The sequence below is a fragment of the Podarcis tiliguerta genome, assembly GCF_965153285.1.
Source record: "Podarcis tiliguerta genome assembly, chromosome: 14".
Classification (NCBI taxonomy): Eukaryota; Metazoa; Chordata; class Lepidosauria; order Squamata; family Lacertidae; genus Podarcis; species Podarcis tiliguerta.
The window spans coordinates 30,417,972-30,432,548 of record NC_139547.1 but is presented as its reverse complement, the minus strand read 5'-3'; the positions used below and the strand labels follow the sequence as shown (position 1 = coordinate 30,432,548).

Below are 14,577 nucleotides of genomic sequence, written 5' to 3'. Positions count from 1 at the left end.
TAACCTCCCCCCCGCCCCACTTCATCCAGCTCCTTTACCTCATCTGCCCCAATATGCACCCAGTTGGCCTGCGGGTGCTTGCTCAGGACTTGGGTCAGCACAGACTTCACAACGGTCATTGTTTCCTGGACGTGGGGGTTGAAGCTGTTGGGGAAGCGCTCCACCTCCCGGAGGTGCCGGTATTTGTCATGCTTCAGGATGAACTGCAGGAGAAAGGAGGAGAGGAAGCTGGGGCATGAATGGGGAAAGGGGAAGGCCTAGGGGGACAGCACAGATCGGGGTGCCCAAACTTTTTTGGGCCACAGCCCCCATGGTTCTGTAAACTCATCCTCAGTGCCCCCTACCCTATAAAAAGCATTATTCTGACTAATGGATTGCATGACCCACTAAGGAAAATGGCACATTCATTCATTCATTCATACATTGTTGTTGTTAAATTACCGTAATTACGGTACCCACCCTTTACCCTAATGTCCCAGGGCAGGGTACAGCATCAAAAGCAATAATAAAATCTAATAAGATAAAATTCAAAACAGTAGCAATTAATTGCACATTGGTTCAAAATCCAATTAAAACTACTTTGTTTAATTCAACAAAAATGATCAACTCGATCCAGTGATACCAGACATTGCACACAATTTTTTTTATGTCTTCTTCCTAACGAAAACATAAGGAAATGCATAGCATAAAATGTTAATATATAACTACTTATTAAACACGCAGAAAAGTTCACCTACCACAGATATGTATGGTAACTACGGTAATTTATAAGAAAATCAATAGCTATTCCCAATACTTGGCTGTCCTGTGACTTGTGACAACTCAGAATAGTAAACACTTTGAAAGCGATAAGAGCAATAAAACTTTAAATACCAAGCAGGGAAGTTGTTTTGCTCTAGGTTCTAGCCTGGGCAATTGTAAATAAGAGATAAATGCACTTGGAGAGGCCCACAAAAACCCCCACCCTGCTGCCCCATGCCTCTTAGTGCCCTCCCTAAGTAATCCAACCACCCCTTTTCAGAACCACTGGCATAGACCATCTATTGCATCTTCGCAAGTGACTAGTCCACACTGAACCATTTAACTCGCCTGCTCCCAAAAATATACTAACAGGAAGTCCTTCATGGCAGTCCAGCAAATACAGTGGTACCTCAGGTTAAGTACTTAATTCGTTCCGGAGGTCCGTTCTTAACCTGAAACTGTTCTTAACCTGAAGCACCACTTTAGCTAATGGGGCCTCCTGCTGCTGCCGCACCGCCGGAGCATGATTTCTGTTCTCATCCTGAAGCAAAGTTCTTAACATGAGGTAATATTTCTGGGTTAGTGGAGTCTGTAACCTGAAGCATATGCAAACTGAAGCATATGTAACCCAAGGTACCACTGTAGAAAATACTAACTGCAGTTTCTGTGTTAAGAAAACGTCTTGCAGCTCCTCTCCTGGGGGCAACTGTAACACAGGTTGGCAAGCAGTACAAGTCTGATCTAGGTCCATCGAACTCAGAATTGCCTACACCATCTGGCAGTGACCCTCCAGAGTTTCAGGCAGAGGACATTCCCAGCCCCACACAGACTTGCTGGGGTTTGAACCTGGGACCTTCTGCATGCTGGGCAGCTGTTCTCCCACTTTCCTATGGCCCTTCCTGCAGCCAATTTAGCTGTGATTCTTCCATTGCAGAGGGTTGGACTAGATGACACTTGGGATCCCTTCCTTCTTTGCAATTCTGTGCATCCCTGCAAAAACAACCTGATACTCAGACATTCAGCAGTCCTAGCTGCCTCCATAATTTTCTCTCCATGCAAAAAGAAAACACTCCTTCACATCTTTAATTTGTCTATCCGACTGCTATTAAAGATTCTGCTCCGTGCAGAATCCACCCCACCCTGCTGGCTCGCCCAGGTCAAGAGAACCAGTTTCTGCAACTTTAGCAAATCAGAACAAGTAGTCATTGTTTGCTCAGCGGCACAACTGGAGTCCAGCTCCCTGGGCAAGAACTGGCCTAACCAGATATGAAGGCTGCATCACTCTGAACAGTTACACCCTTCTTCCTTGAAGGCAATCCAAGGAAAGACTAGCCCTCCCTGAGCAAGACTGGTCAAGATTCTATTGGAGGGGACGGGAGGCAGCAGCAGCAGCAGAAAATATGGGGTGGGGGGAGTACAATTTTAAAACAACACAGCCATTAAGGTTACAAAACACACAGGCGAAAAGCAGCTGTCAATAGTCTGCCTTCTCCTAGCTCAGGGTTTCCCAAACTGTTGTTGGACTACAACTCCCATCATCCCTAGTGGTCAGGGATGATGGGAATTGTAGTCCGAAAACTGCAAGAGACCCAAGTTTGGGAAACCCTGGACTACAGCTTCCATCAGCCCTAGCCAGGATAGGCATGCTTTCGACTACAACTCCCATGATTCCCAGCTAGTACAGCCCTGTTTTTGGACTACAGCTTCCATTAGCCTCGGCCAGCATGGTATGCATGGACACCAAAGGCAGGGTGGGGGAAGGGGAGAGACCAGGTCATAGATCTACCAGAAAGGCAACCAAAGACCAGCAATGCTGGAATGAAGAAGGGGGTTCTCCTACCTCTACGTGGCCAAAGGTCTGCACTAAAGGGATCAGCTCCAGTTTGTTGAGCGCTGCCAACTCCTGGATTTTCTCAATGTCTTCTTCGCTGTCAGGAGACAAGAGCACCAGTCAGCCACAAGCTGCCAGCATCCCAGAGACCTTGTTGAGCTGGCGGGTAGGAGCAGAAAGGGAGGCCGCTTCCAATAAGTCAAACCACACAGAGCCGGTCCTGCCATGAGGCAATGAAATGGGATAGAGACCCCAATCCAAGGAGCGCCACCTCTCTGGTGCACAGGGTCAGGTCTTGGCCTGGATGCCCTCAAAACTGTATGGCACCAACCAAACACACACAGCAGGCCAGTAGCGACTGAGGCAGACCTCTTACCTGTAAGCGTATGGAGACTTGAGGATCTCGAGGTCTCCCTTGAAAGGAAACATGTCTTCGTATTCGATCAGGATGCCGTTGGCACCCAGCTTGGAGAAAAGCGGGAAGATCTGAAGGGAAGCACATGTGAGATGTACCATCCAGCTGCCATATGGGTACAACTGCAAAGTGGCAAAGCACACTCTAACTGGCAGAACTGGCACTAAGGGCCACCACCTCAAATGGCATTAAAAGGAACCTGCACAAATTTGTGGAGGTGATCATTGGCTACTAACCCTGATGGCTATATTCTCTCTTCCACTGTCGGAGGCATTGTGCTTTGGAATGACACTTGCTGGGAATCACAGGAGGGGAGAGAGCTGTTTGACTCATCTGGGCTTCTTCCCTTTGGGGCATCTGGCCAGCCACTGTGAGAACAGGATTAGATGCCCTCCCCCCCCCCCTTTGGGACTGATGCAGACTCAGGGCTTTTTGTAGTTTCTTATGATTCCTAAATGGATCCCTAGAGTGGTGAACAAGAATGGGGGAACGCTATTGCTCTCAGATCCTGTTTTGTGGGCTTCCCTTGGGGGCATCCGGTTGACCCCTGTGAGAACAGGATGTGGGATTAGATAGGTCCCCTTTGGCCTGATCCAGTTCCAAGGCTCTTCTTCTGTTCTTAGAATTGGCTCCAGAGAGGAGGCAGAAGGAGAGAAACAAAGGATTTCCCATCTGGGCTTCAATCCACTAATAGGTCTCTCTTAAATCAGAAGCAGGGAAGCTGTGGACCTCCAGATCTTATTGGGCTGCCACTCCCATCAACCAGCAAGGCTAGTGCTCAGGGATTATGGGAGTTGTAGCTGTAGTCACAGCTGCCCAATCCTGGTTCATGGGAACCATTGCTAAGCTTAGCAGTGCAACCATCCAAGGCGGCTTTCCCCAACTTGGTGCCCTCCAAATGTTTTGAGCTAAAAGTTCCATCAGCCACAGCCAGCGTGACTTTCAGCAGCTCCAGCCAGCATGGCCGTCACTCACTGGTTTATTGGTTTGATTAGAAGATTTATAAGTGCCTGGTTAAAAATCTTTCCATGTGAGATAACGCAGCTAAAGTGCACAGTTCCGTTAAGGACAATGTATACAAAATAAAATAATGGTGAAACACACACACACACCCCTCCAATGAGGTAGGTTAGGTTGAGAAGCAGTGACTGGCCCAAGGTCACCCAGTGAACTTCATGACTGAGTGGGGATTTGAACTCTGGTCTCCCAGGTTCTAGTTTTGACAGGTGCTAACTGGATCAGGCCATGGGCCAGTTCCTAATCTCCCTGCAGACCACATTTGACAGGTGGAAGGGACCACTCCCATGTCAATCGCCAGAGATGATAATGATGTCAGATAACTGACACCTGTCTAAGTTCAAACATAGTTGGTATAACTTCTGGCCAGTAAATTACAGCAACCTCCTGTGAAGACGTCTTTTCAGCACCAACCAGGTGGTTCACAGTGGGACCGCACCTTCAGCATTCTCCCCTCTGCAGAAAAAGTGGTTTGTATTTAAATTGCTTTCTCTGGAAAGAAGGGGGGGGGGGGGGAGAGTTCACTTAAAAGCCTTCCAGAGGAAGCAGTTTGTGTTCAAGCACTGAAGGAAACCTCATCACCCATTAATGTCTGCTGCTCAGGATGTGGCATCAAGCACAGTGACAGGGGTTAGTAAAGAATCTGGCAACTTTGTCCCCCTCTCTCCCTTCCCCTCCCCTCTTCCAGTGTTGGGGAAATATTGGAGTACAATACCCTCTGGGTTCCACCTGGATGGCCAGTCAAACCCAGACTCCAGAAGTCCGCAAAACGGGACATTTATTTAGGTGTTGCAAAGCTGGTACAACACAAACAGCAAATAGTGCAGAGTGGCACACTAGATATGAAGACAACACAAGCACTTAGAAGGAAATGGAAACAAAAGGGCAATTGTGTGCCTATATCACAATACTTCCTTCTACTAGTTAGAGCAATACTTCCTGCATACCTGTCATCCAGCCCTTCTCTCATTGTTCTCTTGCAAATACAACCTTCACATTCCAACCATCACTTGCTCAGACTTCTTTACACACATTTCAGTTTTCACTCTCTATAATAATTTCTCCAGCACCAGGATTCACCTGGCCTACAAGCCCTGCTCAAGGTGGGCCTCCTCACCTGCTCCAGGTAGGAGACTTTTGGAGCTGCTCCCTTGAGGTCCAGATGGACCAGCCGCAACTGCATCAAGCTGAAATCCTGGAGGGCCTTTTTCTTGGCGTCCTGCCTCGCAGGGGCGGCGGCTGCCACGACCTTGACATCCGGGATACCCAAGGACTGGCCCTGAGGCTCTGCGGAGTGCTTGAGGTCGCCGGCCTTGCCCCAAAAGCTGCTCTCCTGGCTGGATCCCTTGTGTTGATTCAGGGAGAAGCTGCACGCATGGAAGAGAGTAGAAGACCACCAACATGGTTAAGGTGCAGCTGCTGGCAAATGTGGAACTGAGTTCCCTCCTCCCCATAATGTCAAGAGCAGACCCTTCCCCAATCTCGGGACCTCCACATGTTTTGGACTACAACTCCCATCAGCCCCAACGAGCATGGTGTCATGGACTGGCTAGGTGCAGAGAAATGGTGGGAGGCACCATCTGGGGGAACCCCCAGGGGAAGAAGGTTCAGAGCTAGGGGATTGGTGGTGGGATGGCGATGATAAGTGGTTCGAGGGAGAAGAAGGAACAGACTGGGGGAAGGAGGCGTTAGAAGCTGAAGAGGCAACAGGGTTTAGGGAGCAGGGAGAGGCTGGGGAAGAGGGTAGTCCAGACTTAGCGGCAGGAGAGGAAGCTGGAGCAGAGTCAGGGGCCAGAGATGAGCTAGGCTGATGAAGAAGCCATGGGGTTCTCCCCCTCCTGCTGTGGCCAGTTCCCCTCCCAACAGGTTGCTTGGGAAGGACTCAGGGAAGGAGTCTTAGAGAGCAGTGGAAAAGCAGGGACCTTTCAGTCCTTGCAACTGCCTCACTGGGGCAAGAGCTACTGGGAAGAGTTGCTTGGATCACTAGGCCTGAGCTGTTATGGTTTCTTCAAACAAAGAGTTAACTTTTCTGGCACTGGGTGTTTTATTGCTGACTCTGGCTCCTGACAAACAGCCATTTTGAACTACAACTCCCATGGGTCCCAGCCAGCACGGCCATTTTGAACTACATCTTTTATGGGAGTTTTTAATTATGCTCTTTCTGATGCTTTAATTCTTGTCTTAATCAAAGTTACTGCAATCTCATCTGTTTTATACCAGCTCTCTGTATTCTTAGGAAAGTGCAGCCTATAAATATTTTAAAATAAACAAAGCCCCAGCACCATATAAGTATTTAAACAAATAAAGAAATCCTGCAACTGTGCTGGCCAATGGGAATTATAGTCCTGAACATCTCGAGGGGACTGGGTTGAAGAAGGCAGCTGTACCCCACAATCTTGAAACAGCCCCAGAGCAATAGGCAAACATTGATTTCCACCCATGGCTGCAAAAGAGCTTTGAGCCAGCCCCATTTATAGGACCCTGGATGACCAAGAGGGATGGGGGACCCTGTGGCCATCCCTGGTATTTTGGCCGACTCCAGCTCCCAGTAGCCAGTAGGCCCAATAGTCAGAGATGATGGAAGTTTGGGGTCCGGCAACATCTAGGGAGGGCTGCAGGCAAGACAAGCAATGTCTTGCAAGACAGCAATGCCTGTCTGAAAGATACTCACCTGTCCCTGAAGAAATACTTGATGGCCGCCAGCACCACAGTGAGAAGCACCAACAGCCGCAAGAGGTTCAGCTTCTGGGTCCGGTGGAGCGCCATCCCTGCTAGGGAGGAACAGGAGCCACGAAGGGGCATGTCACAGCTCTGCTCAACACAACCCAGACGGGCCAGCAGCAGTCTGGATTTTAAGGCTCCACTACACCCACTTTCATGAGATGCCACAGTGCGGGGAGATATGCCCACAGCCCCTCCACAACCCCAAACCTGCCGTAATCCTAGGCCAAACTGAACTTCTAGAACGTTCTACACACTGAGCGTGCTCCTCGGGAATTATCTGCAAGGAGAAATTGCCACACCCTTTACCGACTTAATTAATTGCAAGCGTATCGGTTATATCTCCCTGAGAGCCAACTCACTGTTTCTGTTTGGGTTTGGCACAGATAATTCACCACGGCAACAAATGATAGGGTGATTAATTAATTTTGGGGAGGGGAGTTCCCTCAAATGGTTGCATGTGGCTGCCATGGTTAGTAGCATGGTTAGCCAGTGTGGTATAACAGTTACAGCGCTGGACCTAGGAGACAAGGCTTCGTAATCCTCACTCTCATAACCTTGGGCCAGTTGCTGCCTCTGATTAGCCTACCTCACAAGGTTGTGGTGTAGATCAAATGGGGAGAGGGGGAGAGCCATGTATATACTACCTTGAGTTCCTTAGGGGAAATATAGTGTATAAATGGAATAAATAAATAAAACATCTTTTACCTGATCTAACCAGAGAAGGAGAGATTGGGCTGGCATTAGTGCCCTGCCGGCCCAGGCTGTAAAAGAAACTTGCCCTCCCTGGGAGTGTGAGATTCCCTCTACAGCCCTTTGGGGAAATAACAAGAAACGTAGGTCACATCAAGACCATATATTTGAAGCACTTTGATACCGCTTCAAACAGTCATGGCTTCCCCCAAACAATTCTGGGAACTATAGTTTGTCAAGGATGCTTAGAGGGGCGAAGAGACCCTGTTCCCCTTCCAGGGCTACAATTCCCAGTGTGGCTTCACAGTGGATTTGTCTTCACAGGAAACTCTGGGAACTGTAGTTCTGTGAGTGGACAAGGGGTCCCCTAACAACTCTTAGCACCCATAACAAGCTACAGCTCCCAGAATTATTTGGGGGAAGAAGCCATGACTGTTAAAAGTGGTATCATAGTGCTTTAGATGTATCATGTGAACATGGCCTTAGTTTGGCCTATATAGCAAGTCCTAGCTGCTACGAGTTTTTGTTTCTTCTGTTATTCATAAATAAACACTACTACTATTCAAATTCTTCTGACTCCTGCTGCTTCCTAGGATTAGGGCAGGCCTGTTCTGAGCTTTTTTCATACAGGGATTGCCCTTTTTGGGGTCAGCAGAAACGGCCTGACAGATCTTGATTCAGAGCAGACTTTTGAAATGGCTCTTGGGTCAAAGGATATCACCCAGAGGCAGGCAGCATCTGCTTTGCATGCAGAAGGTCATGGGTTCAATCCCCAGTGGCATCTCCGGGTGTCCCCTGCCTGAATCCCTGGACAACCATTGCTGCCAGTCAGTGTAAACAATACTGACCTAGATAGACCAATGGTCAGACTCAGTAAAAGGTAGCTTTCTATTTTCCAACTAGTCATTTCCCTGAAATTTAGCTAGATTTATATCCCTCCCAATGTAGCTTCTTGGCCTTGAGTTACAATACTGATAGGACACATTGCTTTTAATTTACAATTAATAGAAATTTCCAGACAAAATAATGGTGATGGCTCACACCTTCACTATATTACTTAACTATAGCTTTAAATTGCTTTTATGTGTTGTACTTTTATTTCATTGAGCATCTTTGAGACTCTGTATTGTATAAAAGGAACTGCTAAATCAATCTTATAAACAAATAATAAAGTAATTATGAGGCCATCTAATGCAATATAACCTAACTGGCAGCCACTCTCTGGGAACCTTAGTCAAAGAGAGCCTTGTTAATGGGAGATGCCCCTGGGGTGTTGAAATTGGGACTTCCTTTTTACAAATCACACAGTCCTCAAGGGACTGTCTCACCTGAAGGCACCCCAGGCTTTGTGTGTGTCATAATACCTAAGCAAAACAGTACAACTGTTGCTTCAGTAGCTGGGCTTACCTGCTCAATCCCAGCTGGTCCAACGGGAAGAACTAGAGGGACAGCAGTGCTAGCCTAGGGACAGGCGTTCTCAACCGGCAGAGACAGTTGGGTCTCATTGAAGCAGCCCTGCCCTACCAGAGAGCCAAAGGGGGTCAGAAGCACCTAGGAATAGGCATGGGGATAGAAGATATCAGGAGCATAATACATACCAAACTGTCTATCTATTTGGAGTCTCAAAACAAAGCATATTGACTTAGCTCTGATTCCTGCATTGCAGGAGGTTGTACTAGGACGACTCTTTGGTTGCCTTCCAGAACTATGATTGCCAATTCTGAGAGCCAAGGGTGATTCTTCCAAGCCCCATTCCTGGCCAAATCGCCAAAGGATTTGTAGTTAAGTGCTCGATAGCGGACCTAGAAAAAGCCAGGCACCTCTCAAGTGCTGAAACTACCCAGCATGCAACAGGATATGCCAAGGTGACTTTGGGCATGTGCCAAAGCTTACTAGGAGCTTAGTGAACTGGGCTCTGGGACTAAGACCACCTTGGCTGCCCTGGTTATATATTTATTTATATGATTTCTACACTGTTTGGAATGCTCTCCCCAGAGAGACTTGCTTGCAGCCATCATTGCATGTCTTTAGGTGCCAAGCAAACACATTCCTCTTTACCCAGGCCTTCAGTCAATACATAATCTATAGTCTGTTAAAGGTGTGGGGGAGGGGCTGTTCTTATGATTATTTCATTATTATGCTGCCTATTATTATGTTTTGTATTATGTTTTATTATTATGCTTCTTAAAATATTTTTAATGTACACTGCCTGGGATCTTCGATCAAGGGTGGTATATAAGTCAAATTATTACTATTAATAATAATAATAATAATAATAATAATAATAATAAAGCCTAGTTGACATCAGGCAGTGAAGGTTGTTGCCTATGCGAGTCCTAATCAGAGGAGACTCATTGAAAATAATGGGCATGACTGGGGTCCATTTATTTCAATGGGCCTACACTTAGAGTATAACTTAATTAGATACAAACCAACCTCTGAGCAATAGAGAAAAGCCTTCCCCAACCTGCAGCCCTCCAGAGTTTAGCCATGGTAGAGAGACATTGCCTCCAATTCAGAGGTACAGTGGTCTGGGGACATGGGGTAGGACAAAGATCTGTTACTATTTCTGCAGCAGCATCTCTGTCTCCAGCATCCTAAAGCTGCCCAATCACCACAAAAGGGGAACTTCTTAGCCAATGAGAAGACGTCTTCTCGGCCATTGGAGCCAATCAGAGTGAAAGGAGGTGTGTCAGCCACTGAGGATGGGCTCCTAGGGTCTCTCTGGAGAAGGCGCAGGAAGAAGTCCAAGGAGTTGTTCCATATGCTCCAAAGCTGAGTACAGTATTTAGGAGCACTGACAACACAATGTGCTTCAGCTTCAAGAAAAAGGTGTGCCAGTTCTGTTACATAAAATGCAAGCGTCAAGGAGAACACAACTTCAGTCTCTCTGAAAGAAGATATTGGAACACTCCAAACCATTTGCCCACATATGTGCGTGGAAAATAGTAGAGCTAGCTAAAAGGCAACACCAAGAGACCTGCATTGATAGTTGCAATACATCCCTCTTTATGATTACAGTGGTACCTCAGGTTACATACGCTTCAGGTTACATACGCTTCAGGTTACATACGCTTCAGGTTAAAGACTCCGCTAACCAAGAAATAGTACCTCAGGTTAAGAACTTTGCTTCAGGATGAGAACAGAAATCGTGCTCCGACGGCGCGGCAGCAGCAGGAGGCCCCATTAGCTAAAGTGGTGCTTCAGGTTAAGAACAGTTTCAGGTTAAGAACGGACCTCTGGAACAAATTAAGTACTTAACCCGAGGTACCACTGTATTGTATAATCCTGGAAAGTTGTATAACCTAAGAAGGGACGTGGCTGTGACTATCATAAAGGGATCCCACGCTCCTGAAGTCGCCACTATACTGCTGCTCCAATTCCCAGCTTCTCTGCTTGGGATCCTCATCTCTGAGCAAAATGCCCTTTGCTGCCATTCAGCTAGGGTGAACCGGGGACTGCTGTCTTGACAGATCACGCTGGGAATCGCAGCCCCATGTAATATCGCTAATGGGCTCCTCTGCCTGTCCAGCTGCCATCCGACAAGGTCCTGCAGCTGCTCAGGAAGGTTCAATCATCAGAAAAGGGCTGCAGACAAAATGCCAAAGACAGCATTTTCTCCCGCAATGGATGGATTATAGGGCAAGCAGGATTATGGGTGGGGTGCTGCAGGGGATCTTTAAGGCCAGATGACATTGGGACTCACATCAAATGACGTGGAGAGGGGTGTGTGGGGATGGTGGAATCAGCCCCAGGGACGCTGCTGAACATCTCAAAAGACATTTTTGGAAAAGAATCAACAAATGCTTTTTTATTGTTGTGTCTGCTGCCTTAAGCTCCTTCGGGAGGGAGGGCAGGATATAAATCCAAATCAATAAATATTTCAGTGCTGGTGATCAGTTACAGTGGTACCTTGGTACTCAAACGGCTTGGCTCCGGAACAAATCAGCTCTTGAACGCCGCAAAACCCAGAAGTGAGTGTTCCGGTTTGCAAACGTTTTTCAGAAGCCGAACGTCCGACACGGCTTCCGATTGAGTCCAGGAAGCTCCTGCAGCTGATCGGAAGACGAGCCTTGGTTTTCGAACCATTTTGGGCTGCAAACAGACTCCCAAGATGGATTAAGTTTGAGAACCAAGGTACCACTGTAGTATCCTCTACTGCCCCTGAGCACAGCTGGCTGGCTTAGGGGGGGCCTAGAGCAGGCTTTGTGACATAAGCAGCATTTCTGCTGCCTGAGGCAGCTTCTTCAATCTAACTCCTGGTAGGGCTGGCCTCTGTTGTCCCCCATATAAGTACATGGGAAAAAAAAGAGTTTGCTGAGTCAGGCCAAGGGCCCATGTATTCCAGCATCCTGTTCTTACAGTGACCAATCAGATGCCCTAAAGGGAAGCCTGCAAGGCAGGAGCTGAGCACAAAAACTCTCTTTTCTCTGAGCTGGTGTTCAGAAACATTGCTTGCTGCCTGCAACTATGGAGGCAGAGAATAGCCATTCATAGCCTTGTCCTCCATGAATCTGTGCAATCCACATTTAAAGCCAGCCAAGTTTGTGGGAGCAAGTTCCTTCGTTTAACTATGCCCTGCATGAAGAAGTTTTCTCTGCACTGCATCTTCCAACAAGCAGCTTCATTGGAAGCCCATGATTTCGAGTGTTAAGAGAGAGGGAGAAAAACTTCTCTCTATCCACTGCCTCCATGCCAGGCATAAATCCACAATCTTCTATCTTGTTGCTTCTTACTTGCCTTTTTCTGAAAACTGAGAAATCTCAAATGCTGTGATCTTTCCTCACAGGGGAGTCACTCCTTCTCAGGGCTTCCCCCCCTAAAAAAAATGTTTAGGGGTACTCTCATTTTCCTACTCATATTGAAATACTGCCCCTCAATGAGGCCAAAATTAGATTCACAAAATATTTAGGTGTTTGTGTATCCCAGGAAAAAAGTGCTGCTCCTTCCCCTCTATCATTTTGGTTGTCCTTTTCCAGCTCTAAAATTCTGACTCTGTACCCACCCAAAAATTTTCACACATGAAAGGTTTTGTAGGGATTAGCGATAAAATGGTTACAAAAAAACCTGAAACGGGTATGAAAGGAAAGTTCTTTCTCCCTCCCTCTTTCTTCAGTTGATAACATGCACATTCTCCCTCCTTCCAGTAGTGAACTCAATGTTCCCATGCTGACAACAGAAAAGGAACCAAGAACGAGGCCACTGACAAACAAGGTAGAGATAGGTAAGATTATGAACAAGTGAAGAGTGGAGAGAAACAGGTCCCCCCCCCCCCACACCTCACATAATACTAGAAGCCAATACAGTCCAGCAATGAAGCTGAATGCTGGAAGATTCAGGACAAACTAAAGGAAGGACTTGGAATCATAAAACTGTAGGGCTGAAAGGGACCCAACACCCTGCAGTGCAACAGGACTAATCAAAAGAACAAATATTATTACATTTATTACCCTCCATTTCTTCTGTCAGGGACTCCAAGTCAGCATGAAGGTGGTTCTTCAGTAGCCTCCCATCCAGGCACTGATGAGACCCAGTTCTGCTTAGTTGCAACAGGTAGTAGCCTCAAAGGCTCCGGGCCCTAATTTGCACCCAATTTATACCCTATTAATTTCTATGGGACTCAAGTATTACTTACTTTCTTTGATTGGGTCATTGTATCATAACGACCAGCAGATAAATTCTAAAACTGCTGATTATTGCTATATGTCTTCACATGCCTACTTTCATCTGTATCAATGATGGCAACTTTTTGAGGGATGGATGGATGGATGGAAGGATGGATTTAATATACCGGTCTTCATCAAGAGATCCCAGGGCAGTTCACAAATAAAAAAGAGGTAAATTTTAGCAAGTCCCCCTGCTGTAGAGGGCAAAAAAAAAAAGTTTATGAACTATGAAATTCACTACCAGAAGTTGCAGTGATCGCTACCTACTTGGGTGGCGCAAATTCATGGAGGTTATTCTCAATGGCTACTTGCTTTGATGGCTGTGTACTGCCTCTAATATCATAGGATGGATGTCTCACAGAGACTGGGATTTGGAATCATAAGCAGTGAGGGTGCTGCCGTTGCACTCCTTGCTAAATGTGGGCTTCTTCCCATTTGGACATCTTGTTGGCTGACAGGAAGAAAGGATGTTGGTCTGATCCAGCAACGCTCTTTTGATATTCTCCTGAAACAACACCCCCTTACATGGGGAAAGGGCAGGTGACCAGACTATGGAAAATCTAGGGGCCTAACACCACTGGGACCTCAAGCCAGGGGTATACATTTTCTTGGAATGTATTCTGAGCTTTTACATTTCTGTGTCTACAAACAAATAACACCTTGGCTGAAAGGGGGAGTGCCGATCTACTTGTCAGCAGTTCCCCATACGTAAGAAGAGCCTGCTGGATGGGGCCAATGGCTCATCTAGTCCAGCATCCTGTTCTCACAGTGACCAACCACATGCTTGTTTTCCTGCAAGCAGAATCCAAGCCCAAGAGTTTACACCAAAAAAATACAGCACTCTTTCTTGCACAGAAGTCAATAACGCATTGTGAAAAACACTTCTTTTTGTCAGTCCTGAATGCAGTGCAAGCCACAACCATCACATAATTTAAAATCATCTCGTTCCATTGTTTAGATACTGTCTAATAATTTAAAAGGGACACGGTTGGCGCTGTGGGTTAAACCACAGAGCCTAGGGCTTGCCGATCAGAAGGTCGGCGGTTCGAATCCCCACGATGGGGTGAGCTCCCGTTGCTCGGTCCCTGCTCCTGCCAACCTAGCAGTTCGAAAGCACCTCAAAGTGCAAGTAGATAAACAGGTACCGCTCTGGCAGGAAGGTAAACGGTGTTTCGCCAGAAGCAGCTTAGTCATGCTGGCCACATGACTCGGAGGCTGTACGCCAGCTCTGTCGGCCAATAAAGCGAGATGAGCGCCGCAACCCCAGAGTCGGCCACGACTGGACCTAATGGTCAGGGGTCCCTTTACCTTTATAATTTAAAAAGTAAGAAGAGTCTGCTGGATCAGACCAAAGGAGGCCCATCTAGTCCACCATCCTCGTCTCACAGTGACCAACCAGATGTTTGTACTCCTGCAAGCAGAATTCAAGCACAAGAGCAACTCTCCCCTCCTGCAGTTTCCAACAACTGGTATTCAGAAGCATTTCTGCCAAC

The 14,577-nt window shown here is 47.1% G+C and overlaps 1 protein-coding gene across 10 annotated transcripts in view; it reads right to left on the bottom strand.

Moving 5' to 3' along the window:
• Positions 1 to 14,577, bottom strand: part of LOC310664655 (hexosaminidase D-like) — a 41,263-nt gene that overhangs the window by 16,178 nt on the left and 10,508 nt on the right. For 3 of the 10 annotated variants that reach the window (XM_083414013.1, XM_083414015.1, XM_083414016.1), the window contains exons 2-7: positions 8,826 to 8,969; positions 6,676 to 6,775; positions 5,122 to 5,371; positions 2,949 to 3,058; positions 2,582 to 2,669; positions 39 to 203 (exon numbers count right to left, since the gene is read on the bottom strand). In XM_083414013.1, coding sequence (XP_083270139.1) covers positions 39 to 203; positions 2,582 to 2,669; positions 2,949 to 3,058; positions 5,122 to 5,371; positions 6,676 to 6,770 — 708 coding nt within the window. In that variant the 5' untranslated portion in view covers positions 6,771 to 6,775; positions 8,826 to 8,969. Of the gene's footprint in view, positions 1 to 38; positions 204 to 2,581; positions 2,670 to 2,948; positions 3,059 to 5,121; positions 5,372 to 6,675; positions 7,369 to 7,433; positions 7,742 to 8,825; positions 8,970 to 14,577 lie in introns of those variants that run through there. The other 7 variants (XM_083414014.1, XM_083414017.1, XM_083414011.1 and 4 more) reach the window with 5 other exon arrangements.